Here is a 24,841-nt window from a genome sequence, read left to right as displayed (position 1 = left end):
CCACCATGGGAGCTCCTCCTTGGAAGTCACCTCCATAGGCTGAGGCAGTGGGAAGCTGCCTTCCCTAGCACTACAGAAGAGCATAGCTGCCCACAAGCCTCCACAAATCTCAGGCTGCCCCCACCCACCACCCGAGAGTTAGCCGACTCCTCAAGTGAGGCATCTTTTGTAAGTGGAGGGTCTCACGCAGATGCCTTGAGGGTCGGCAAAAAATGTGTCCAGAACTAGATAATGACTGAAGTGGCGAGCCAAGATTCCCTTTTCAATCTTGTCCACTCTGGCCTACACTCAGTTCTCACACTTTAGCAGAATTCTTATTTTTAAATTCAGATTCCTAGATCCCACCTTCAGAAGTCTGTAATCAGTATGTCTCAGAGGGGGGCCCAGGAATCTCCATGCTTTACCAGCACCCCAAGATTCCTAGGAGAAGCATTGCTTAGGCCTTACCAGACCGGGAAATATGTAGACATTCCTTTCCATGGCGCAGCATTCTACAGAGCCCAGAAGGGTAGGATGTTCTCCATGGTCTCACACATGCTACACTAAAGAAGTCACACACAAAAAGTAAATCTTGTAGGATTCTATCAGTCAAAAGTCCCAGAACAGGCAGAATTAATCTATAGTGGTAGAATTTGGTAGCTGCCGAGGAAGGGGCAGGGAGGAAACTTTCTGGAGAGATGATTTGGTGGTGGGGACTCAGAGTATGAATTTGTCAAGTCATTGATCTGTACATTTACAACGTGTGGATTTTATTGTATGTAAATTATACCTCAATGAAGTCATTTTGCAAGGCTATCACATGTTTTGAGAAAAGTATTTCAGATATTTAAACACATGGTGTTTACAGGGCGTCACGTGTGATTACATCTCTGTGTATGACTCACCCCTCATTCATGTACTAGGTACCTTGTGCCAGCAACACGTCAATGTCTCACTTAGGCTCCTGCTTCCTATCAGAAATAAGACCAGGCTCTGGCTCTTGTGCAGATTGCTGGGAAGAAAACTGCAGTAAATGGCCCCGTTTTCAGGGAATTCCTGCATACTGGCTCTGTCCCCATACATCAGACTCCACTAGATGGAGGGACACCACACACACACACACACACTCATTAAAAAGGAAAAGCTCTGCAAAGCGAAACACAAGACTCACAAGCTGTGTGTGACCCTGAGGCCCCTTAGAAATCACAGGGCCAGCAGGTCTTATCTCAAGGGGCTGTTCCTCAAACTAGTCAACAGCACCCCTGCCTCCCTAGAGGTCAAGAGAAAACTCCACAGGGACTGAAGTTGTGACCTCAGAACAGGTGAGATCCAGGGACAAAGGGCCCTGTGTATTCTGGAAGGCCTCTAACAGAAACCCTCTGGACTGGTAGGTCCAGCGTTCCAGCCCTCACGCTGCCAGCTGACTCACAGGCTCACCATGGGCAATCGTGGACCCTCTTGGGTCCTCAGTTTACACATCTGTAAAATGTTGGACTGGGTGAACAATGACCAATTATTAGCACCTGACTCAAGATCCTATTCTTCAAATGAAATTCCTTGCAGAGCCCCAATAACAAAAAATGGACGTTATCTTACTGAAAACGGGGTTTGGGGTCCCTGCTCCTTATCTCCCCCTTATTCTACTCTGAGGACCCCTACAGCTCTTGAAAATTGTTTAAAACCTTCTAGGCTGGTTGAGCTCCCTCCCAGTCCATGCAAGTGAACTGACTTCATGGAAATTCTCCATGACTCCAAATGACCCTACCAGCCATGACTCCAGCATCTGCATTGATTTGTGACTTCACAAAACCTGACTCGGACGCCATACTCCAAATGACCCAGCTCCAACCACTGACCTCAGAATGACGACAAGGACCTGTGACCGCACGTAATCTGACTCAGGGAACCCCAATGTGAAATAATTCTATTCACACTGACTGTATGTGATGGTTCTATTCTTCAGACGGTGCCATATCTGTTTACAAGGAAGCTCTTACTCGTCCTCTTATCCCTTAATCTGCCTTCCCTGTGAATTCAGAAACACCTGAAAGTTAATTCCAAATTTAAATGGCACATCTAGGATAGTAAAATCCATGCCTAACCTTAGATGATCACAGATCCTTCTCCTCTAAACTCTGACACATGGCAAATGCCATGGGCACCCTTATCACCCCAGAGTGCTTACTAAGACCACGTGCCAGGCACTCAGCTATGCTCTTCACCTGCACCTGACCCTCACCACCCTGTGAGCTGGGCATTACTGTTACCCCATGGTGAAGCTGAGACTCAGAGTTAGCAAGAGGCAGAGCTGGGATTCAGAGTACAGCCAGTGCACATGGGGAGACTGTGGGTGCTGAGATTGTTTGTCTGAGCGCATTTCCTCACTTGTAAAACACAATGACAATAACAATACCCTCATGGGTGACTGGGGTGATTAAATAAGACAGTGCACGGCAATGCCCTCAGCCTAGCACCAGACACAGGGTAACTCGATAAAGGTTGGGTTACAGTCACTGCTTCCTCAAACCACAACAATAGCCTTTATAGAAAATAGGATTTATTATCACATGTAAGGTGAACACAGTAACGTTGCTGAAGTATATTATATACCTAATCAGTAGACTTAAGTTATTAAACACAGAAAAATCAAAGCCCACTAGGAAATACACATCTACTTTCTCCCGAGCCCACAGTACTTACAGGCCATTTCCGTTTTCCTCATTGACTAGGGATTCACATTGACTGGGCACAGCTCACAGTGGCTTTGTCCCCAGGCTCATCCACCTCCACCCACACAGACTCTCTGTAAAAAACGACAGCAGCAAACCCACGGGATTCAGCGGCTGGGGTCAAAGGCCTTAGACATGAGACCCTTCAAAAAAGGCCACGCTCTGGAGTGGTGTGACCTGGGCCCCCAACGCAGGTCACACCACAGCATGGAGTTGCTAGTGTCACAGCTTCATTTCCAGGCAGTCTTGTTAATTTAATCATTCCAATTAGGAAGGCACCATTAAACAGATACATTCACAAACAGCCCTTTTTATAGCAACTGGCTTTCCCCCTTGACCTAACAGAGGTCAAGGAAAAGGCAGGAACTTGCCCTGGAAGCTAACCCAACCCCCGCCCGCCAACATCCAAGGCACAGGTGAACGTGGGCTGGACGACCAGAGCCAATGCCTGGTGAGGAACAGTAACAGAATGTCCACGATGGGGGTCTAGACACGGGGTCACGAGGAAGGGGAGGCGTTAAGGAAGCAGTCGGTCCTGGTGGGTCCTGAGGTCTGATGTTCCCTCCCGAGAGGGCTTCCTCAAGCTCACGGCGATGGTGGAGCAAGCACAGGTGACGCTGGGAGCCCGAGGCAGCCACTTGGGTGACAGTCAGCACATGCGCAGCTGCTGCCGGCCTAGCACCTGGCCACAGGGCCTTAGCTCAACTGCCCGCAGTCTGTGATAACAATCTTCTTGGAGGTCTTCCCATTCTTGGAGCCAAAGGATTCTATTTTTTTCACAACATCCATGCCTTCTTTGACGTGGCCAAACACAACATGTTTGCCATCCAACCTGCAAGGGCAGGGGAGCCAGGGGAGCAGAAAATGAGAGTAATGCAAAGTCAGCCAACGTCATGATCCCTTGTTCATGAAACTATCTACCAAAAACAGCTATTCTGAAAGGAGCTCACACTGAAAAGCTGGATGCACTCCCCAAAGCTCCTGGTGTCAAGCCTTGCTGAGCTCCCCAAATTCACTGGAGGATGCCTCCCTTCCAGGGCCCAGTCTGCCTCTCCTCCACTGTATGACCTTCCCTGGTAACGTCATCTATGAAAACGGAATTATTCTTATTCTGCTCAAGGAGATAACAGGATATTGAACTACTCGGAAGAAATGAAAGGACTGTGCAAATGGAACTATTTTAACAGTCATGAATTATAAGGTGAGAGCCAAGATAACAAGTGTGGTGCAACTATGTAAGTCTGGAGCAGTTCTAAACTTGAGTTCCAAGGACCTAAAAGGCAGCTTCGTCCAGTGTCAGCAAGGCGAAGACTCGTTACAGCCAAGGGCAGAACTGCAGGAACCATTAGGGGGAAAGAGCCAAGCACGACCCGGCCAGCCCAGACGTCCATGTCCCTTCTGCCTTGGAGGCTAGAGACGGCTAGTACCACCCATCACCTGGGTCTCCCTATAAAGTCCTTGGAAATGGGCTTTATTAAGTCTTAGCTCCTGGCCAGCTCTTGTCCCCTGAACCCCAGGACTGGGACACAAGGGACTTCGGGTAGAGAAACTTATCTCTTACTGAAATACTTACCAGGGACTACATCCCTAAAATCCATAGGCATGTGGGAAAGAGGGCTAGAAGGGGCTGGGGGTATCTGCAGGCCTATGGTAATGCCTGATAAAAACTCTAGTGTGACATCCAAATGTCCTCCACAGCGTTTCCCAAGGTGCATTCGACGGTGAAGATAAGCCCGGGAAACAACAGGTTAAACCAGGCTAACAGGCTTCTCCTACGGGCCATCTTAGGTCTGATGTGTTGGGCAGCATTTCCCAACATACTCTGTGTGTGCAGAACATGCTGAGAAAATTCCAACTGACAGCAACAACGGGAAGCCTAATTAAGACAGAGTTGCAAGAACAGCCCACATTCTCCCTCAATCCTTTCAGGAACTTTCTCTCTCTCACACACAGCCCTGATGAGGGCAACTGTCCCAGAGCACATCGTCCAGCCTCAAACTACGTACTTTCCTCTGAAAGCACACGAACCCTCCTCCAGGGCAAGGCTGCCACTCATATTTAGAGAGCCTGGAGCCAGGAGCAGGGGAACTCACCAGTCTGTCTTTATGGTGCAAATGAAGAACTGGGAGCCGTTGGTGTTGGGACCTGCGTTTGCCATAGACAGGACACCTGCAAAGACAAGCAAGGGGTGAGCCACATTGTCCTAGAAGGCATCTCACTCAAATGAGCAGATCAGATGGCTCTAACCGCATCAGGACATTCGAGTCTGAAGATCCTGGAGCTCAGAAGAGAACCAGGGATCAGAGGACGAGCAGCTCCCCAGGGCCCGTCCTTTAGAGCCACAGGGAGAAAAGGGCCTTGCGGTGGCTCTCGCAGAGAGCCAGAGAGCCAGAGAGCCAGAGAACAGGACTGAAGCTTTGACTCTAGACTTTCCCACATTGTACCTTGGGTCTTCAAGGTGACGTAATACTGGGGTTGGGCTTACAGCTGCCCATCCCCGCCAAGTCCCCAAAGGATAGTTTGTTTTCCAACTGAAAGCTCAGAATGACAAAGCTCTAGGGAAACCCAACAGACCAGCCCGAGCACTGAAGGAAGGAAGGAAGGAAGGAAGGAAGGTGCATCATCATACATTGAGCAATCGATGACCAGATGGCAGCCTCCCCAGGCCTGCCAGGTGTGGCAGAGGCTGGGTCAAAGCTCTGGGCACTCAGACCATGGAATGGTGGCCCCCTCACTCACCCGGCCCCACGTGTTTTAGGGTGAAGTTCTCATCAGGAAAGCGGCTTCCATAGATGGACTTCCCTCCTGTGCCATTGTGGTTGGTGAAGTCGCCAGCCTGCAGACACAGAGCACCTTCTTAGTTGTGGCCACCCACAGCTGGCAGGGGAGTGGTGCTGCAGCACTGGGGGGCCCCCAACCCACCAGAGGCCCACCCTGCTAGAAGGCCTTCAGGCAGACGTCAAAAAACATCCAAAATAAAGCTTAAGTATTTTCTGCCACAATAACTGCCCTGGTTTCCGAATCATTCATTTTTCCGTCGGAGCAAGTTTTTAAATATCCTCAAAGAATCTAACAGCCAATCACGTGATTCTTAGTGACCCAGAGTTTTCTACCCACAACTCTGAGAGGCTAAACAGGGAGGTGTCTGGGGTCCCCCTTCCCACATCTGGTCTGTGGGGAGCAGCAGCAGCTGGCACAGGGCTCGTTCCCTATGCCGAGCCCCCTCCCTGTCCCAGTATCTCCCCCTCAGCAGGCCCAGTGGCTTCCCTCTGCTTTGCATTCCCAGGACAGAGTCCACCCAGGGCTGCCAGCCTTCCTCAGGGCTCGCCTGATGCTTCCATCGCCAGAAGAGCCCAGTGGCTGCCAGCCCCAGCCAAGGCCATGTTGCCGTTTTTTTGAGATGAAATCCTCACCTGACCAGCCTGGCTCAAGCACCTGCAAATGCTAATTAATAAAAGGTCCCCAAAAAGGGATGATTCAAAACCTTGGCCTGGGGCCCCCAATGCTGCCACTTCATGCCTCAGAGAGCCCTCCAGCTTTGGACGTCCCTCGCTCGGCTCAGGACACCCACTTCAGCTCCTACTACATACACAGCCTCAGAAGAGCTGGGGGCCTCTGCAGCAGAAAGCCACAGGGCTTGGCCAAGCCTGTCCCACACCACAGTTTCCCTGCCTGCTCCTCCAGGCATTCGTCACAGTTGATATGTCAGCCGGCCCAGCCCCAACCCACTGGCACTTACCATAGGATGACAGCCACCAGGGCAGGGTGGAAGGGATGGAGAGAGAATTCGGGCTGAAAGGACTTCAAAAAGGTCATGACACTCATGCCCCTGCCTCTAGGTGTGCTGGCTCAGGACAGGAACCCCTGACCTAGCAGAGCCTGACTTAACAGGACCCAGTGTGGCTCAGGTCCTGACCCTGGGGAGGTTCTTGTGTCAACACCAACCCCCAAACCTCTGACACAGCAATACGAATGCTTCCGACCAACAGACAGGACACGTGACTAAAGAACACACTCATTTAACCATGGACATGCTCTTTTCTGGAGAGAGAAGCTCCAAGTCCAGACCTGTGTGTTCTTGTCCGTGCTCTCTCTCTCTCTCTCTCTCTCCTTCCACTTCTTCCTCCTCTTTTCCCATGACAAGTGCTCAGTGTGACACACGGCTACGTGGTCAGAGACTGTCTGAATACGCCTTAAAATCTACCCCCCATGCACACCCATACCCAATGTCAGTGCTTGCTCCCACCCAACCTTCCCAACCAGCTGGGTAGGGTTGTCCTGCCCCTTGCCCTACTGCTTAACGTCTGGGGCCAAGAAGGGCTATGGCAGCTCAGACAAGATTCAGCCTCTCAGGGTGAGAGGACAGGCCAAGAGAGTAATTACAGTCGCCCTCCATTCAGTACTTTCCAAATTCCAGGCACGTGCTCACTCATTAATCCTCATAACACTCCTGAGAAGCGGCCCCCATTATCACCCCACTTACAGAAGAGGGACCTGAGCACAGAAAGGGCCACAGACCTGGCACATGAAGGACGGAATCACTCTGTGAAACGTGGAGCCTTTGTAGCCAAAGCCCTTCTCCCCAGTACATAGGGCGCGGAAGTTCTCTGAGGATGGAAGGAAGAGGCAGGTCAACAGGGCCAGGCCTCAACTCCAGGGGTCACACCTCGTTCCAACCAGCACCCCCCTCTAACCCCCCAGGTGAGCAGGGCATGGAATACCCTAGGCCTGCGCCCTGGGTCTGCTCTGGCTGTGTGACATGGGACAAGTCATCTCCTTCTCTGACCTCAGTGGCAGAGCACACATTCATGGCTGTTCCAGCACCAGGTCAGCAAGGCAGGGAGTCCGAGGGCTGTGCACCACACTGCCACACTGGGCACCAGGAGGGAGGAAGTTATCCCCGGGAAATTTACATGTGCCTTCTACTGATACTGAGGCTACTACTACCGGACAGGTGGGCAGGGCCAACACTGAGGCCCAGAGAGACAGAAGGCTGCCCCAATGTACACAGTGGCTGAGCCACTCACGGTGCTCCTGTCTGGTCCCGGGGCTCCTTGCCCAGACTCCTCTCGCCAGCCCACCCACTTCATCTTGCCCCTCTCTCTTCCACCTAGACCAGATTCACAGGGCCCGAGGCCCTGTCTTACCTGCTGTCTTTGGGACGACATCTGCCTTCAGCTGTAGGGAGAGAAGAGGGACAAGAGAGCATGAAGGAATCTCTTCACCACCCAAGCTCCACAGGGGCCAAGGGGACTGAGAACCAATCATGTGCCATTCCATTCCTGTTACTCCCAACCCTAACCAGGGGGCAGCCTAAGCAGCTATCATTTCTGCCAGCTGCTTCCCGAAACCAAGGCTAGAAGAAGGCAGCCTCCAAATGGAAGGCTAATGGAAGAAGGCAGTTTCCTAATCTGTCGGAAGAGATCACAGTGCCATCCTGGATACCTCCTCAGGCAGAACTGGCAGAGCTACTACAGCTGGGCCAAAAGCATAAGACTCAGGGCCTGGAGAGAGGGTCCAGGGAGGAACCAGTCCAAGTTCCTCAATGAGCAGATGGTAGACTGAGGCTCAGAGAGAGGTGGGAGGGGTGGGGATAAGGGGAGGTGGAGCCCCATCCAAGCTGGCCTCTTGCCTCCCAGCTTCAAAAGCTGCCCTGGTACCTACCAAACCATTAAAATAAACTGGAGGGTGCTCTCCATGCTCCAGAAAAGGAAACTGAGGCCTCTTTGTTGCAAATAGCGCCGAGCTTTAAGACTACACCCAGCTTCCTCTGTTACCTTCCCCACTATTTACTTCTTGCTTTGTTTTTTAAAAGGTCCCAAAGATTCAGCGGTAGGAACTGAGTATCGCCCTCGGAGGGTGGCTGGGTTTGGAGTTGGGATGAAGGGCTCCAGACACACTGCCCAGATGCACGGGAGGGCCATCCGAGGTCCGACTCGTCGCTGAAGCCCGCAGCCTGCGCAGCGGGCCCTCACTGCCCAGAGCGGCCGGCCCAGAACACCTGGCTCATTCCCCGGAGCCCAGCGGCTGACCCCAGGGGGCGGGGCGGAGCCGGGCCCGCTGGCCTTAGGCAAAGGCGGCCACGTGGGCACCCAGCCCGGCCCGCCGGGGGAACAGGACCCCCCGGACCCTCCACCTTAGAGTTCGGGTCCAGACACCGAACCCGTGAGGTCTCGGAGCCCCTCCCCGCTCCCGTGCCGGCCAGCCGGGCCCTCCTCGTCTACGATGTGACCTTGAGCTTTCTCCTCTACACGTGCTCTCCCCTCCCTACTACTCCAAAGTTCCGAGGGGATCCTGCAAGAGACCAATCCAATGTCCCTTCTTAGAGATGGGGAAACTGAGGCCCAGCGCCCGGAAGTGGGAGGCAAGGACGTCCAGAGAGCAGGCACAGCGCCGGCCCGGGTCGGGGGCTCCCCAGGGGCGTCCCCGTGCCACGCCCGGCGCGCTCCAGCGCAGTGGTCTCACCTCCAGCACCACGCGGCCGAGCGGCTGCCCGTCGGCGCCCACGTCCAGGTACACCAGCGGGTTCCCCGCAGAAGAGGACCCGTCGCTGGCGCCGCCGCTGCAGGCGCGGGCCGCGGAGAGGCGCAGCGGCCAGGAGCACGGGACCGGGAGCAGGCCGAGCAGGCGGGAGCCGCAGCGCAGCGCCAACATCGCAGCGCGGGACGAGTCCGGGCAGGGGACTGGCGGTGCGAACGGAAAACTCGGGAGCAGAGGTCACCGGCACCCCAAGGGTCGCGTGCTCCGCGGCCGCGCGCCGCCGCCTTTATTGGCCCGTCCTGCCTCGAGACCCCGCCCCCCGTCCCGCCCCTCCGTCCCGCCCCTCCGGACCTGTCCGCGGGCGACCCCTGCCGGCCGGGGCGGGCAGCTCCGTGCGGCTGGAGGAGCGGCGGAGCGGGCAGGTCTTGGAACTTCACGAGGGCCTGACACCTGCGGGACAGACATGACCTTGCAAAAGGAGGCCGGTTCCTTTTTGTGAGGGTCCCAATAGATTAAATTTTTAAAAAGGGGAAAAATGTTAAAACGTGGTTAACTCCAAAATACAAACATCGGTATGTTTTTATTTGAATATTAGAAAAGTCCATGTTTGAGCCTCCCCTCCCCCCGTAGGCCCTGCAGACAGAGACCAAGAGAGACAGTGGCACTGAGAGTGAAAGCAAGGTGGCGATGAGAGGTGGAATTGGAGTGGGGGGTGGCAGGAGGAGACAGGCAGGGACATCTCACCCACGGTGACCACAGGCTTGTTCTAGCCTGGGCCTATCTGCAGTGGCTTATAAAGATGAGATTCTCTTCCTACAAGACTGGAAACTGCCTGGTCCTCTCCTGCTCCCACAGGCCCCAGCCCTCCACTAGGACTGAGTCTGATTCCCTCTCCTTCACCAACAGACTGACAGTCTTGGTGCAACCAGGGTAGCCAGTTACTGGCTCCCCTCCACCCCCACTCACCCCCAAACAGACCTCCCACGGACTGTACCAAATCTGCTGGTAACACAGCACCGGGACCATTCCATAGGGAGTGCAAGGAAAAGTGAAAAAACAAGACTGGAAAAGAAGGGACGGGGGAAGGGGGATTGATTCCACATGCTGAGGTGGGCTTCACAGAAGCCTGGGAGACATGGGAGGCAAGGGAATAATAGGCAGGGGTCCTCCGAGAGCATCTGGGCCAACACCTACACACTCCAGATGGGAAACTGAGGCCCAGAGAGAGGAAGGCACTACCCAAGGAGAGGAGAAGCCTGGAGTCCCTATCATCAGCCTGTGCCACTCCTCCCGGTTTCCTCTCTGGAGAATAAGGGTACTTTTTTCCCAGGCCTGTTCCAAGGATAAAATGAACAAGAAAGAGAGGAATTTATCAGCTGTTAAGTACTGAGCATCAGTGACGGACAGAGTCTGAATGGTCTTTGCTCAGGGTTTGGGGCTCAGACAGCGGTGGGTCTCAGCTGCAGGGGCTCAGAGGTCTGAAGGGCCCGAGAAGAAGATGGTGTCTGGGCCTTGGAGTCACGTGGACTTGAGCTGGGACCAGCTCTGGGCTTTCCTGCCCAGACTGAATCAGCTGGGAAGGGAATGGGCAGCAACATGCTGGCCCAAGCAAATTCATGAGATCAGAATAGGGCGTCCTAGCCTCATGAGAATGCTGGTTTGGCCCTTTTCCGGAAGTTCACAGTCACTTTTCTGTATTCCTGGTCTAGCAAGGCCTGATCTCTCAGTGAAGCCCCAGTTGCATTCCCCAGGTCCAGCTCAGGATGGGGCCTCACTTTGTCCTGGGGAATGACTCTTCCTTTCTTTTCATTGTGCCGTGAAGTAGAAGAGGCCTGAATGGGGAGCCACCTTATTCCCTGCCCCATCTGGGCCCTCAGCACATCTCCCAGATTCCCCCATGTCTGTACATACTGTACATTTAAAAGAGGAAGAGACGAATCACCCCATGCGGCAGTTCCAGGCCCTCAGCTCACATAGCCCTTAGCCACACCAAGTGGATTGGTGGTACCCTATTGTCCCTCAAGCCTGTTCCTGGAGGCCCTCAGTTTATTCCCCACCTCTCTGAAGCGTGAACAGCCCTATCCTGGAAGAGCTTCCTTCATTCACTTAACCACTTTAGTTTTCAAAGCCCTTCCCCAGCCCTTAGCTTGTCTGCTCTCTACCACAGCCTACATGGTTTCATTTTACAGATGGGGAAACAAGGCCCTCAAGCGTTTGGGAAGTGTTGGAGCTGGGAGACGTCTGTCTGACTCCAAGATCAGGGATTCTTGCGTATGTCAAGCCCTTCTCACTATCATCAAGGAGTTATTGGGACAGAGTGAGAAAGGCAAGAAAGGCAAGGCTTGAACAGACAACACAACAAGATAGAAACTGAGGAGTTAGACAGTTTCTAACTGGAAGATGGGGACCAGGAAAATGTCCGCCTGGGGGATCAGCCTGGAGAGAACTGCATTTGAGTGGCAGAGACACAAAGATGTGGAGAAGAGATTCCCGAGGGGGAATGAGCCAAAGCCAGCCCAGGTCTAGGAGAAGTCAGGGCACCTTCAAGGAAAAGCTGAGATATTGACCATGAGCTGAAAGGCTTGGTAACAGTGAGGGGTGGCAATCATAGAGGTCCCTGAAGGCCAGACTGAGGTCTAACGTTGGATAGAACTGGGGGTCCATCGATGGTGCAATGTCTTCATCCCCAGGACCCTGGACTAAGAACCAGCCTCCTTCACTCATGTTATTCCTTCTACCCTCTTTGGAAAATCAAGCATCATCACTACCTTGCTGCCCAAACCAGGAAAAAGTTCCACCTCCTCCACAGGCTCAGCTGTAAAGTCATCTACCTTTGCTGTGCTCAGTGGCATCAGGAAGAGTGACAATTCCTGGGTTGAGCTGTGAACTGAAACCAGCCCTTGAGAACTTCTGGCCCAGGTGAGATCAGGCAGGTATCAGTACTCACCTGGCCTCTGAGGCTATTTATAGACTCTGTGTCATCCTCAGAAACAGCAGTTTCTCTACCACTCAGCCCAAGGGCTTCTTGTCCACTGTGTTAATGGTTTCCATCACCTGGGGATCCCGTAACACCAGTCTTTAGACCTCACAGAGACAAAGAACAGTCAGGTCGTGCTGGGCTCAGAGAGGACGTTCAGGGATTGCAAACCCAGATGTCTATGGGGGCCAGCAGGTGACATACCTGAGTGAAGCATGCTAGATAAGGCTCTGAGGAGTGAGGGGAGGTGGCACTGTGTCCAAACACCCCAATTAAAGGGGCAGCTGCTGCTCACACCAGCCAATTATTGTATGTGAGACTACGGGTCCAGTGTAGCCAAGTCTCTTAATTTTTCAATAAAAGCCGAAAACTTTAGGTTGGTGCAAACGTAATTGTGGTTTCGGACTGTGAGTCTTAAATCACTATAACGTGGCTCAAACACATCTTTATTAATCAAAATAGGAGCCATTACAATCAACACATTTTTGCCAACGAGAAATAAGTTTGTTTATTCCTAAAAATCCATGCTTCGGGATTTGACGAACTCTTAGAAAGCATTTTCTGAATCCTGCTAGTTGTGGAAGCATTTCCCCTGCGAAAAGTTGTCGAGATGCTTGAAGAAGTGGTAGTCGGTTGGCGAGAGGTCAGGTGAATATGGCAGACTAGGCAAAACTTTGTAGCCCAATTCGTTCAACTTTGGAAGTGTTGGTGTTGGTTGTGCAAGCTATGGTCAGGCGTTGTCGTGGAGAAGAATAGGGCCCTTTCTGTTGACCAATGCTGGACGCAGGCGTTGTAGTTTTCAGTGTGTCTCATCGATTTGCTGAGCATACTTGTCAGATGTAATGATTTTCCTGGGATTCAGAAAGCTGTAGTGGATTGGACTGGCAGCAGACCACCCAACAATGACCGTGACCTTTTTTTGGTGCAAGTTTGGCTTTGGGAAGTGCTTTGGAGTTTGTTCTCGGTCCAACTACTGAGCTGGTTGTCACCGGTTGTCGTATAAAATCCACTTTTCATCGCACGTCACAATCTGATCAAGAAATAGTCCGTTGTTGTTGGGTGGAATAAGAGAAGATGACGCTTCAAAACTAACGATTTTTTAAAATTTTCGGTCAGCTCATGAGGCACACACTTATCGAGCTTTTTCCCCTTTCCAATTTGCTTCAAATGATGAATGACTGCAGAATGGTCGACATTGAGTTCTTCAGCAACTTCTCGTGTAGTTGTAAGAGGATCAACTTCGATGGTTGCTCTCAGTTGGTCGTTGTCAACTTCCGATGACCGGTCACTATGTTCCTCATCTTCAAGGCTCTCCTCGCCTTTGCAAAACTTCTTGAACCACCACTACCCTGTACGTTTGTTAGCAGTTCCTGGGCCAAATGCATTGTTGGATATTGCGAGTTGTCTCTGCTGCTTTATGACCCACATTGAACATGAATGAAAAAAATCACTCGAATTTGCTTTTTGTCTAACATCATTTCCATAGTCTAAAATAAATAGTAAGTAATAAGTCATTAGCAAAAAAACATAAAGCGAGAAATACGCGTTTAAATGATGTATCACATAACCACATTTATTTAAATATGTATTCCAATATCAAACAGCAAATTTCAACAATGCAAAAACCGCAATTCCCTTTACACCAACCTAATATAAATTTCCCCAATTTTTAAATGTTGGGAACTAATTTGAAAATAAAATTAAACACTGAATGAACCAGAAACAACATATTCACAACCTAGGTGGGGCTTCTGGGCCAGTAGTTTGCAAGCTTTGATCTCCACTGTACCTGAGAGAACTGAAGCTCAGAGAGGGACAGGGATTTGCCTGCAGTCACATAGCCAGAAAGTACTGGGACTCTCGTCAAACTCCCATCTTAACTCTTGCCAGGGCCCTTTTTGCAAGATCCAATGAGCAGACATGTTTTCAGAGCACCTACTACGTGCCGGGCCTGAGCTTCAGCCTGGGGATACAGATTGACACAGACAGGGACAGGAAGGTCCCTTGTACAGTGCAGCTGAACAAGCCTCTCCCAGGTGGCCCAGGCGCACCGCAGTGGTGAATGTCGGGGTTGTCCTGCGCTGTGAAGTTCCAGGTGGCCTGGAGAGCCCTCCAGGAAGGGATGGGCTTGGGTTGGGGTTTTCATGGTTAATCATTGCCAGCGTCAGTCACTGGGACCTGTGCCTTACGTAGAAGGAGGCCGTGGACTTCATCTCTCTGAGTTCCATTTGAGGGGACAGGAGGCGGGGTCCAGAAGAGCATCTATCATGGGCATCTGACAGGGAACCCGGAAGACAGGTTCTTGGGTAAGAGCTCAGAAATCAGCCAGAGCCAGAGCCTGCTAACAGGCCACTGGGATTACTGCATTCTCTGGCAGTCTCCCCTGTGGCATCAGCCTTACAAAGTCAGTATGAAAGCATCAGCTTCCCTCTGCTGGCTTCCAGGAGCCACAGTGCAGAGCACGCTCTGATTCGAGCACAGTGGGAAGCAGGGAGGAGCAGGCAGGGAAATTTCCTTCAAGTCCCAGGGTGTGGATAGGTACAGTGAGGAGAGACAGCCCCCAAGAGGAAGGTCTGGGGAAACTCCCAGAATCCAGCTGGGTTTTAACAGTCACCCATGTGGGCCACTGGGTGGGGCAGACACCAGGGTAGGGCAAGGCAGGGCAGGGCAGGGCAGGGCTCACTTCCAGAGCCACCTGGTTCTTGCACAGCCCACCTGGCCACCAAGTGGAGTGGAAGTTTGCCCTCTGAGTGTATCTGTTGCCCAGTGTGATCTGAGCGGCCATGGGTGCTGAGGAAGTCTTCCTGTGAAGCTGCGACTAAAGGAAGAGTTTGGAAGGACTGTGGAGGTAGTCCCTGGGGAAAGGGGCGACTGTGAACCAGCACCGTGTCCTGGAAGTGCGGGTTTTGGAGTCAGGCAGAACTCAGCTGGAGACCTGGTTTCCGTTTTATTCATTCACTCATTTGTTCATTCATTTCACAGCGATTATCTGCGCCCCTGCAGTGTGCTGACACTTTACTAGACACTGGAAATACATTGGCCATTATATTCTCATGGGAAAGACAGAGAACAACAATTTACAAAGAAAAGAAAAGAAGAAAGATGAGTTCAGACCTTGTATGTGCTCTGTACAGTGAAGCCAAGTGGTGTGCTGTAGAGTCACCGGGGTGAGGGTGGCACTTTATGAGTCAGGTCCCTATGGCCTGACCAAGGTGGAAACACGTGGACCAAATCACATGTCGCTGTATGAGCTCAGAGAGGTAGCTCTGGGCTTCTTTGAGCCTCAGTTTCCTTATCTGTAAGGAGGGGTTAATGATGCCTATGTCACAGAATTTTTCATATTAAGCAAAGTGACATGGTGAAGGGCCTTGAACATACTAGGGCCTCAGTAAATGAATGAATGAATGCACACCACCTAACCCAGGCCCACTAAAGAGTCAATCGTGGTGGGAAGGGTGACTTCAAGTGCATGATATTGTGCCTCATGGATATGAGCCCTAAGGCCCTCCTGTATGGGAGTTTTATGGGTGGTTTTCATTGCTCTTTACCCTTGACTTCCCTTAATAATATAATAATGCCGTCCTTACACCTACTGGTGTGCAATATTTGGAGGCTTCCTTAAGTATCATCACAGCCACCAATGTCTTTTGATCCACAAACAGCCTGTGGGATCAGTTGGGTTGGGCTGTGATCGCATTTGACAGAGGAGGAGGCTGGGGCTCTAACCAGTGCGGTGGCTGGTAGCCCCAGGTTACACAGAACAACCAGCGTTTAAGCCAGGGATATCGGGTTTGGCTCTTTCCACTCGATAAAAAAAGTTACAATGGCACCTTTCTGTCCTCCTACCCCTTTGAGGCAGGTGGTCTCTAAGATGGCCCCCTGCGGTGCCCTGGTGGTCACGGCCTGGCTAGTCCCCTCGCCGTGAATGTGAGGTGGGCCTAATGAGCTGGATGCCCATCACCCTGGACCTAGTCCCTCGTAACGAACAGAATACGGCACAAATGATGGGACGCCACTTCAAGGTTAGGTTACAAAGAGACTGTGGTTCCGGCTTTGGGCTGGGTCTCTCTCTTCCCGTCCCCACCCACCAGTTGCCATATTGTGACACGCAGGCACTCTATGGGGTCCCTGTGTTGAGGTACCAAGGCCTGCCAGCCACTCTGCGAGGGATGTGGAGGTGAATCTTCTGCTGCCTGCCCACAGCAGATGAGCGAGCTCAGAAGGGGACCCTGCAGGTCCAGAGGAGCTTTGGGGTGACTGCTGCCCCAGCTGATGGCTTGACTGCAACTTCCTGAGAGACCTTGAGCCAGAGGTACCAGCTAAACCATGCCCAGACACCTAACCCACAGAAACTGTGAGGTCTATTGTTTTACGCTCCTCAGTGTTGGGGTCATTTGCTCTGCAGCAATAGGTAACTAATACACGGACATCCCACCCTCAGCCAGCGCCCTTTCAAGGCCAACGCCCATCCCATTGCTACACACGCAGCCTGTCACTGATCTGACCTTTCAGCTGGCTTGTGTCACTAGCTGTCGTTGGCAAAGACGTCATGGGCATAGTCAGGAAGAACTGGCCCTGAGAGACAGGGCTGACCAGTCTTGGTGAACACATGGAATGGGCTATTTTTGTCTTGTTCCTTTGAAGGTGAATGCATGGAGCCTGAGAGAGGAAAGGAGCTGGTAAGAAATGCTCAGAGGGTCTGAGCTAGACTAGCTGGGGTCTCAGTGGCCTCTGGGAAGGGATGATACCTCACTCTATGACTCCATGCCAGGCTCTGCACTAAGCACTTTGGAGACATTGGTCTGATCCTCAGGGGAACCCTGCCAAATGGAGATTGTTATCTCTTACAAATGAAGCAATGAAGGCCCAGCAAGGGTAAGCGATTTGCCCAGGGTCGCTCTAGTGCGAAGTGGAGACTGAATTCTTCCCAATTCCCCTGGGCTGTGTGTCTTCCTTCAGGAGCTTGTGGGCTCTGAGCAGAGCCTCTTAGCTGGATTAGGCCAGAGATCATTCCCTTCATGCCGCCTTTTCTCCAGCTAGCCTGACACCGTGCTTGGTGACTTAGATCTTCAATCCCATTTAATCCTTGTGATAACCCTGCAGGGGAGAGGCATGACATGGAGGCATGTCATGGAGGACGGCTCTGAGGCTGAGAGGCAGCCCATGACTTGCCCAGAGCCACACAGATAGCAGGTGGCAGAACTGGATTTGAACCCAGGTCTGGCTGACTCCCAAGCCTGCAATGCCCCCACCCCACTCTGGTTGGGCCTTCTTGCCCTAGAGAATCTACCATTGGCTTCCAGCCCTGCAGGGATGGCATCCACTAGTACAGGTGAGCAGCATATAAACACTGAGTTTGTTCACACGATTCCTGCCCTGAGTCAATAAGAAAAGCATCTGGTGGGCAGGACTCGAGAGGTTCTCAAGCACAGCCCAGTTAGCTTTTGTTTGTGCCCCCTTCCCACCTCTGCTTCCCACTACAAATTGGCATCATTATCCTAAAGAGAGGCTTCCACTGCCAGGCTCCCCAGGAGTGGGGCTTGAGCCTTTGCCAAGACTAAAATGTTACTTGGGCAGAACTTATCTAAGCTCTGTGGTTGCAAGGAGGCAAACAGCCTGCTATTCTGCAGTCTCTTTTCCCTTTTTCGTTCTGTTTTTCCTCTTGACCCGTGTAATTTTCTTGAATCTGTTGGCTTGACCCTCTCCATGTCTACTTACCAACACTTACACCTCTCCCTCTTGCATTAGAATAAATCCCCTTTTAATTGACATTGCCTACCTTCTAATTGATGTTGCCCACCATGGATGGCGAGTGTTTGTGTTTTAATTAAAATAAGCACTACAGTCTTAGATGCTTGATAACCATAAGGAAAATAGCTGTCATTCATCGCCCACTTAATCAACGGCCTGTGGTAAGAATTTACAACCTTATTTCTTAATCCTCACATGGCCTTAAGAACAGCTACTAGTGTTAGCTGCTCTCTATAAATGAGGTCTCCAAAGCTGACAGAAGTTATGTAAGCTGCCCAAGGTACCACGGGCCTTCTCTTGCATTAAGTGGCCAAGCAGCCTGTATTTGGCCTGACTCTGCCTAATCCCAGACCTTGGCTCCTCTATCACTGCTGTTGCTGAATTTTAGTACAAAAGGTCAGCAGGTACAGATCAGGCTGGGAGAGGCCTCAATTTATGTAATAAAGGTCTGAGATTTTAGGTGAGCAGAGGCTCAGAAAATTGATTGACTCACAGGCTGCATTCCAAAGACAGCGTGTCCATGTCACAGGCCCTGATGCTGGGCTAGTCTGAGTGCATTGGGAAATCACCATATAGGCCTCAGCCGCCCATGGATGGGCCAAGCAAATTCAGCAGAAGGTGCAACCCGGAAGGGGAGCAGAAGACCCTGTGATTCAAGGGTGTATGGAGCCATTCTAATAAATCTATTTCACAGGATACCATTTCCAGGGAACTGTCAAGGTTAGAACACAGTGTGGCTCTATAGTCCCAAAGCAGAACCAGCAGGGAGCCAGATTTGGGCTTATTTAGATAAGAAAGCTTTTTATCAATCACTGATCTCATCTAACAATGCTTTGAAGTAGTAAGCTCCCTTGACTGGAGGTGTGTGAGAAACACCAAGCAGAGATGCCATAGAGAAGCTTCCTACTTGGGTGGGTGATGGATCCAACTGACTCACGAGGTTCCTTCCAATTCTGAGACTTTCTGATTTAATCCCCTTAGGTACAGGCAGCTTGGGGGAGCAAGAAGAGCAGGGCACAACCTCAAAGGCGTTTATTGGCATATTGGTGAGTGAAATGCAACATGAAATTATAACAGGCAGAAGAGAACACTGTTATATGGTTCCTGGTTTCAAAATGGTCGGAAATATAGAAGCAAATGGAAGGAACTATAAAGAAAAATATGGAACTCCTTGATGACATACATTATTTTAAAAATCTGCTCTTCAGAAGGTATCATGGCACAACAGCAACACAGTAACCTATATTTCTTTCCCAGGTATTTCTTGCTGCCCTTTCTCCCCATGCTTTGGGGCAGGTGGCTTTCAGAAATAACGGCAGAAGTCAATACTTGGCTATGAGGTTTCCAGAACACCCTGAGGACACAGCCATTTGGTTTGAAAATATGCATGATGGCTCAGCCAGTCTTCCCATGCAGCCTCCACCTTCATCCACCTTGATTGACTTAGGACTACCAGGGTTGGAGGAAAAAGCTTGTGGAGGGGAAGCAAGTAAGTGAAGCCCCCCAGAGGAATATGAGAACTTATGGATGAATTGAGGAATCTGAAAGCAGGGGTATCCTGAGCTGTGTTTCTGAGTAGAGCCCAAGAAAGGAGTAAGAAACCAGTGCATGGTGTGCCTCAGCGAATGGGCCTCCAAATCCTTTCCCAGCCGTGGTGTGGCATAGGCAGCAATGGACTGATTTCCCTGGGGGAGGGGCAAGAGGGCCCAGAGTGACACCTGACCAGTAAGCCTGAAGACCTGGAGGCATTGTGGGTGGACAAGACCATGCTAGGGCATGGTCAATAGCCAGATAGAAATGAGGCTCTCAGTAGGCACCAGGGGTTGACAAGGACAGCTCTGACGGATGTCCCCGCTCCACTATCCTGGCACCCCTTAGCCCGCAGGAACTTAGAGGCAACGGTGGGAGAAAGGACAGGAGAAAGGTCTTCCCCAAAATTACTCAAATGGTTTCCACCATTTGGCCAAAATGGGAGCTTGAAAAAGGAATTCAATTTAGTTATAGAAAAGTAAATTTAGTTGTGCTTCTTGCCTACTTGTATTTGCGGACCAGAATTCATATCCATTACATGATTAAAGAGCTTTCAACCAACCCAGCAAAATACCTGTGATGTATGAGCAACATCAGTATTAAAATGGTTCATGAACACCAACCAGAACAATGTTAACACCGCAATAGAAGATGATTAGGCAGTTCACAAAATGCCAAATATAAAGGCCAGTCATCATAAGGAAAAGAATGTTCAAACTCACTGGAAATGATGGAAGAAACGTCCATAAAAGGTGCGGGACATCATTTTAGCACCAGCAGCTTTGTGCATTGGTCCATCAATTACGCCCAAATGCCGCATGCTTTTTCATGACCCTCCACTGTGGTCCACACCTCCTTTCCTGACTGCCCCAGTGTGGAAGCTGTGAGAAAGCATAGCTCAGGTCTCTGCCTGCAAGGAGTTGGCACAAGGTACTGTGCTCTGAAATCAATCATCACGTTTGCCCCTGAACCACATTCCCAGCCAATGACTGAGTGTGACCGGAGTGCTAAGGCCCCCGCCCCTCCCCACTAGGAGAGGTGGACCCCTCTGATGACTGATTTTGGCTACAGGACTCCCCAAAGGGCTGTGCAAGAGGCGTCCATCCAACCAACTGTCCTCCTTCCCTCCCTCCTTCTTTTCCTCCCTTCTTTCTTCCCTCTCTCCTTCAGTCAAGGTCAGACTTGACTAGCAGTCTGACAGCCCTCTCAGCCTCCAGCTTCTCCCACCCCATTTCCTTTCACAGGTATTTGCCTTAATACATATATTTCACATCTGTTCCTGTCTCAGCATTTGTTTTCTGAAGACGTCCAAGTAACACCGGCCCATGGCTCCTCTCCACAGGCTGGGTTATTGCCGTGTGGATCCACGCCCCCAGGTTGTAGCGTCCTCCTCCCTGAACAATGCTGGTGTTCTGTGCTTTTACAGGTATAATGCAGCCTACCCAGTCTGTCCAGACCCCACCAGGGGGGCCGGAGAAAGAAGATTCTACTATTGATGATATCTCAGATTCTACTCTACCTGCTGGCCAGATTCGGAGACCCACTATAATTGCATCCCCCACAAGCCTCTCCTACCCCACCCCAGGGAGGTTTCACATGTACCCCCAAGCTGGTCTGCTCCTGCTGAAGGCTGTCCCTGCTCTGCTGGGTGGCCTCACCAATGGGTCAGGAAGACCTCCCTCTCACTTGTTGGGGGTCTTGTATTAGTTTACTAGCATTGCCATAACTGCCACTGCAGAGTACCGCAAACCGAGGGGCTTTAACAATAGAAATTCATCCCACAGGTCTGGAGGCCAGAAGAATCAAGAAGTCAGCCGGGTTGGTGCTTTCTGAGGGCTCTGAGGAAAGGATCTGATCTGAGCCCCTCTCCTTAGCTTGTCGAGGAATGTCTTCTTCCTGTGTCTCTTCACAATGGCTCCCCTGTCTGTCCTGTGTCTAAATTTTCCTTTTATGAAGATACTGTCATATTGGATTAAGGTTCACCCCAATGACCTGATCTTAACTAATTACAACAGCAATGACCATATTTCAAAATAAGGTCATCTCCTGAGGTATGGGGGGTTGACTTCACATATGAATTCTGAGGGGACACAATTCAATCCACATAACACGGCCCCAAGGCAGGGTTACTTGGGCCTCAATGTTTTACAAAGGTTTTAGTGAAATAGCTCTCTCCTCTCTTTCCTTTATGCACTTACAACCTCCTAAACCCCTATAAGACTCAGTCATGAGCCCGCTAGAGGCAAGACTAGGGGACCAGTCCCATTTACAGAGGCTAGAATGAATTCAGAATTGTCCTTCTGTCTGATGACAGGTTTCTTGCTGGACCAAGCTGGCCCCAGTCCCTACCCAGGAGGTTCTCCAGCCTCCTATGAGGAGGACTTCAGTAGGTCAGGCCGACCAGTTCACCAGACAGCCTCAGACATAGTCAAACCCCATGTAGATGCCAGCTGGGACCCCGGTGCAGAGCTTAGTTTTACATACGTAGACCTGGATGTAGCCTGCGTATGGACATCTGCTTTCAATCTCAGGAGCTGTCACGAGATGATATCTGAAGGCACTTCTCACTAGGCACTCAATGCATAGCAGTTATCACCATCCTCATTTCCAGTACTGTTGTTACTTGGTGATGTCCTCAGTGATAGGTAACAGGTTTCCTTTGCTTCTCTCCCCTATTGTGCATGGAACATGTGCATGCTCACCTGCACAACTTGAAGACTTCTAGTCTGGGAACTTTCAGAGCATTTGGGGTCCCATTGAGCGATGAGGGGCAGAGTGAGGGGGTCACTCAGGACCTGGAGACCTTGCACGCTTCTCTGACTTGAGGACTGAGGCCATTATTAGAGACTCATAAAGGGAATTTGGTTTCTGTTGGTGTCTGTTCTGGAGAAACACCCACATGCGCCTGGAATGTTCTGGGCTGTGATTTCACCAACAGGAAACACTTCCTGGGGCTTTGCCTTTGAAAGTTCAAGGTTTCCGGGCTGCATGTTCTGTGGGCAGTTTCCCAGACGTCAGCTGAGTTATTAGCATGCACATTCTTCACATCCTCACCTCCTCTCATCCCTCAGCTCACTGGCTTTCACCTCCTTACCCCACTCATACTTTTCTCCTCAGGTCACCCTTGCAGCTGCTGGCTCCCTTCAATACAGTCTCATCAAATCTGCTCTCTTGGACAGTAGGCTGTCCTGGTTTCCCACGGGCTTCTCCAACCGCCCCTTCTCACTGCCTTGCCGTCCTCCCTCCACTTGCCCAGCCCTTTTGTGTGGATTTCCCAAGGCTTTACCTTTTGTCTGGTCTCTTCTCTGTCCATGCTCTCACCCAGTCCCAGGACTCTGAACTCTCCTTCTCAGCTTCTCAACTTCTCAAGCTCAGGACTCCCAACTCTTCAGGCACTTGAGGAGCAGTCTCAGAGGGGACTTGGGATGGGACAGTGAAGGAGGAAGGAGGAAATCCAGCTAGGTTGAGGATCTCTGGATGGGCAGATATGTACGAGTCTAAACCATCAGCTGGCATTTGAAAAGGCCTACAGGAGTGGAAGTCCTGCCTGATCTTGCGGAAGACTTGATTGGAGACTCCACTGGCGGATGATGGTCAACCATAACGGGGTTTCTGACAGATGCCTGGGGCCGGGGCCAGGGCCAGACTCCAGGGAGAGTGAGGCAGGTCTCCAGCCTAACAGCCCAAATGGCCCAGCACAGTTAGGACATAGAGCTAGGACACACAGAAGGCTGAGGGACGAGGCGTGGTCCAAATGTGAGAGCATCTCCTAGAGTTTGTGCGGCTAAGCTCCCAGTGATTCCCTGCTGTGGTAGTTGTAAAATATGCCCACAATTTCATTGTGATTCCTGAAAGTTAAGAGATGGAATCATTTCCCGTTCTCTTGAATCTTGGCTGGCCTCAGTAACTCACTTCTAACCAGTAGAATGTGGCAGAAGTAGAGTGGCATGTCCTCCTGTGCTAGACCATAAAGGCAACATGGCTTCCCCTGACTCCTCTTGATACCCAGCTGCCATGCTGCAAGGAAACCCAGGCCACATGGAGAGGCCACAGGAAGGCGCTCCAGCGGACAGCCCCTGATGCGGTCCCACCTGCCAGACCTGTGCATGAGGAAGCCTCTGAGAGGACTCCAGCCCCAACCACCATCTGCCTGCCACCACCATACAGCCCTGAGTAAGAACCGCCCAGCTGAGCCTAGCCAGCTAGGAATCATGAGAGATGATAGTAATACATGATTGCCATTATTTCACACCACGAGCTTTGGGGGGGTAGTTATGCAGCTAGAATTCAACAGAATACCTGGTGGGAATATGTGGTGGACACCTGACAGAGCTGACAGGAGCGCTAGCCATGTAGCTCCCTGGGGGGCTGACAGGATTTTCAGATACCATGGCCCAGTGAGGCCATTATCCTTCTTGCCCCTCCCCCGCTCTTTCCAGATGTCAGATAACAGCACCGCCATCCACCCAGGGACCCCAGCTACCAACCAGTTGTCACCTTTCATTCTTCCCTCTCCCTGACCTGTCCCATCTAATTTGCCTCCATTCATCCATTCATTAACAAACCTTTAGGGAGCACCCATTCTGTGTCAAGCTTTGTACTAGCTTTGCACACGTGCTGGAGAGCAAGACTGACCTAGTCCCAGTCCCCAGGAAGCTTATGGTAAAGCAAATTATTCATGACAAGTAGAGCAAATGCTAAAATTTTAATGCCTGTTTGCATTAATTAATCTAAGCACAGTGCTGAGTGTTTCACATTCATTCAGTCATTGTCATAAACCCACGAGGAAGAGATTATTAACTCTGGAGATCATTCGCTTCATTTTTCAGATGAGGAGACCAGAGCACTGAGAGGCTGAGTGGGGTCCCTGAGGTTATGTGTTAGTAAGCGGAAGCACTGAGATGCAGTTCCTTTCCAATCCACGCCCTCTCCCTCCCTTCTACTGTGGCTGAGGTCTCATGGGTCCTCTGAGACAGACATTTCCTGGGGAAGATGTTCCGGTAAGAAGACAGAGCAGGGAGAGTTCCAGACTTCCATGCACATCTGCCCAAGCTTGGGCTTACCCAGTGGAAGCTCTGGACCACAGGTGGCTATTAAAGGAGCCCCACTGGGCTCAAATGACCAGGCCTTCCTACCCCCACTGTGCGCAGTTGCTGGGACTGCCCAGAGGAGGTGGCCTCCTAGCTCACTCCACTCCTTGCAACTAAATGCAGATTCTCCCTGAAGGGAGAGCCCAGAGCCGCCCACCCTATGGCTGCCACCTGCCTTATCAATACTGCCACACTTTGGTCCATTTGTCCAATCTGTACCTGGACTGATCATTCTAAAACACATCTCTCTGCTGTGAAATCCCCTGGTAATTCCCATCTCCTACAGGATAAGGAGAAAATTCCTG

The 24,841-nt window shown here is 51.2% G+C and overlaps 1 protein-coding gene across 2 annotated transcripts; it reads right to left on the bottom strand.

Annotated features, from left to right (window-relative positions):
- Positions 1 to 729: 729 nt before the first annotated feature.
- PPIF (peptidylprolyl isomerase F) lies at positions 730 to 9,514 on the bottom strand. Of its 2 annotated transcripts, XR_013995006.1 has the most exons (7): positions 9,174 to 9,509; positions 7,856 to 7,886; positions 7,227 to 7,315; positions 5,448 to 5,544; positions 4,802 to 4,877; positions 2,935 to 3,540; positions 2,517 to 2,885 (listed from the first exon to the last, which is right to left on the bottom strand). XR_013995006.1 is itself a non-coding variant. In XM_081074715.1 (6 exons), the coding sequence occupies exons 1-6, from the start codon at positions 9,360 to 9,362 to the stop codon at positions 3,405 to 3,407; spliced, it is 618 nt and encodes a 205-aa protein (XP_080930841.1). In that variant the 5' UTR covers positions 9,363 to 9,514; the 3' UTR covers positions 730 to 3,404. The 2 variants fall into 2 exon arrangements, 1 of the variants encoding a protein (XP_080930841.1); XM_081074715.1 differs by having other exon boundaries at positions 730 to 3,540; positions 9,174 to 9,514.
- Positions 9,515 to 24,841: the final 15,327 nt, after the last annotated feature.

Source organism: Rhinolophus hipposideros, assembly GCF_964194185.1.
Source record: "Rhinolophus hipposideros genome assembly, chromosome: 15".
Lineage (NCBI taxonomy): Eukaryota > Metazoa > Chordata > Mammalia > Chiroptera > Rhinolophidae > Rhinolophus > Rhinolophus hipposideros.
This window is presented reverse-complemented; position numbering and strand designations above follow the sequence as displayed.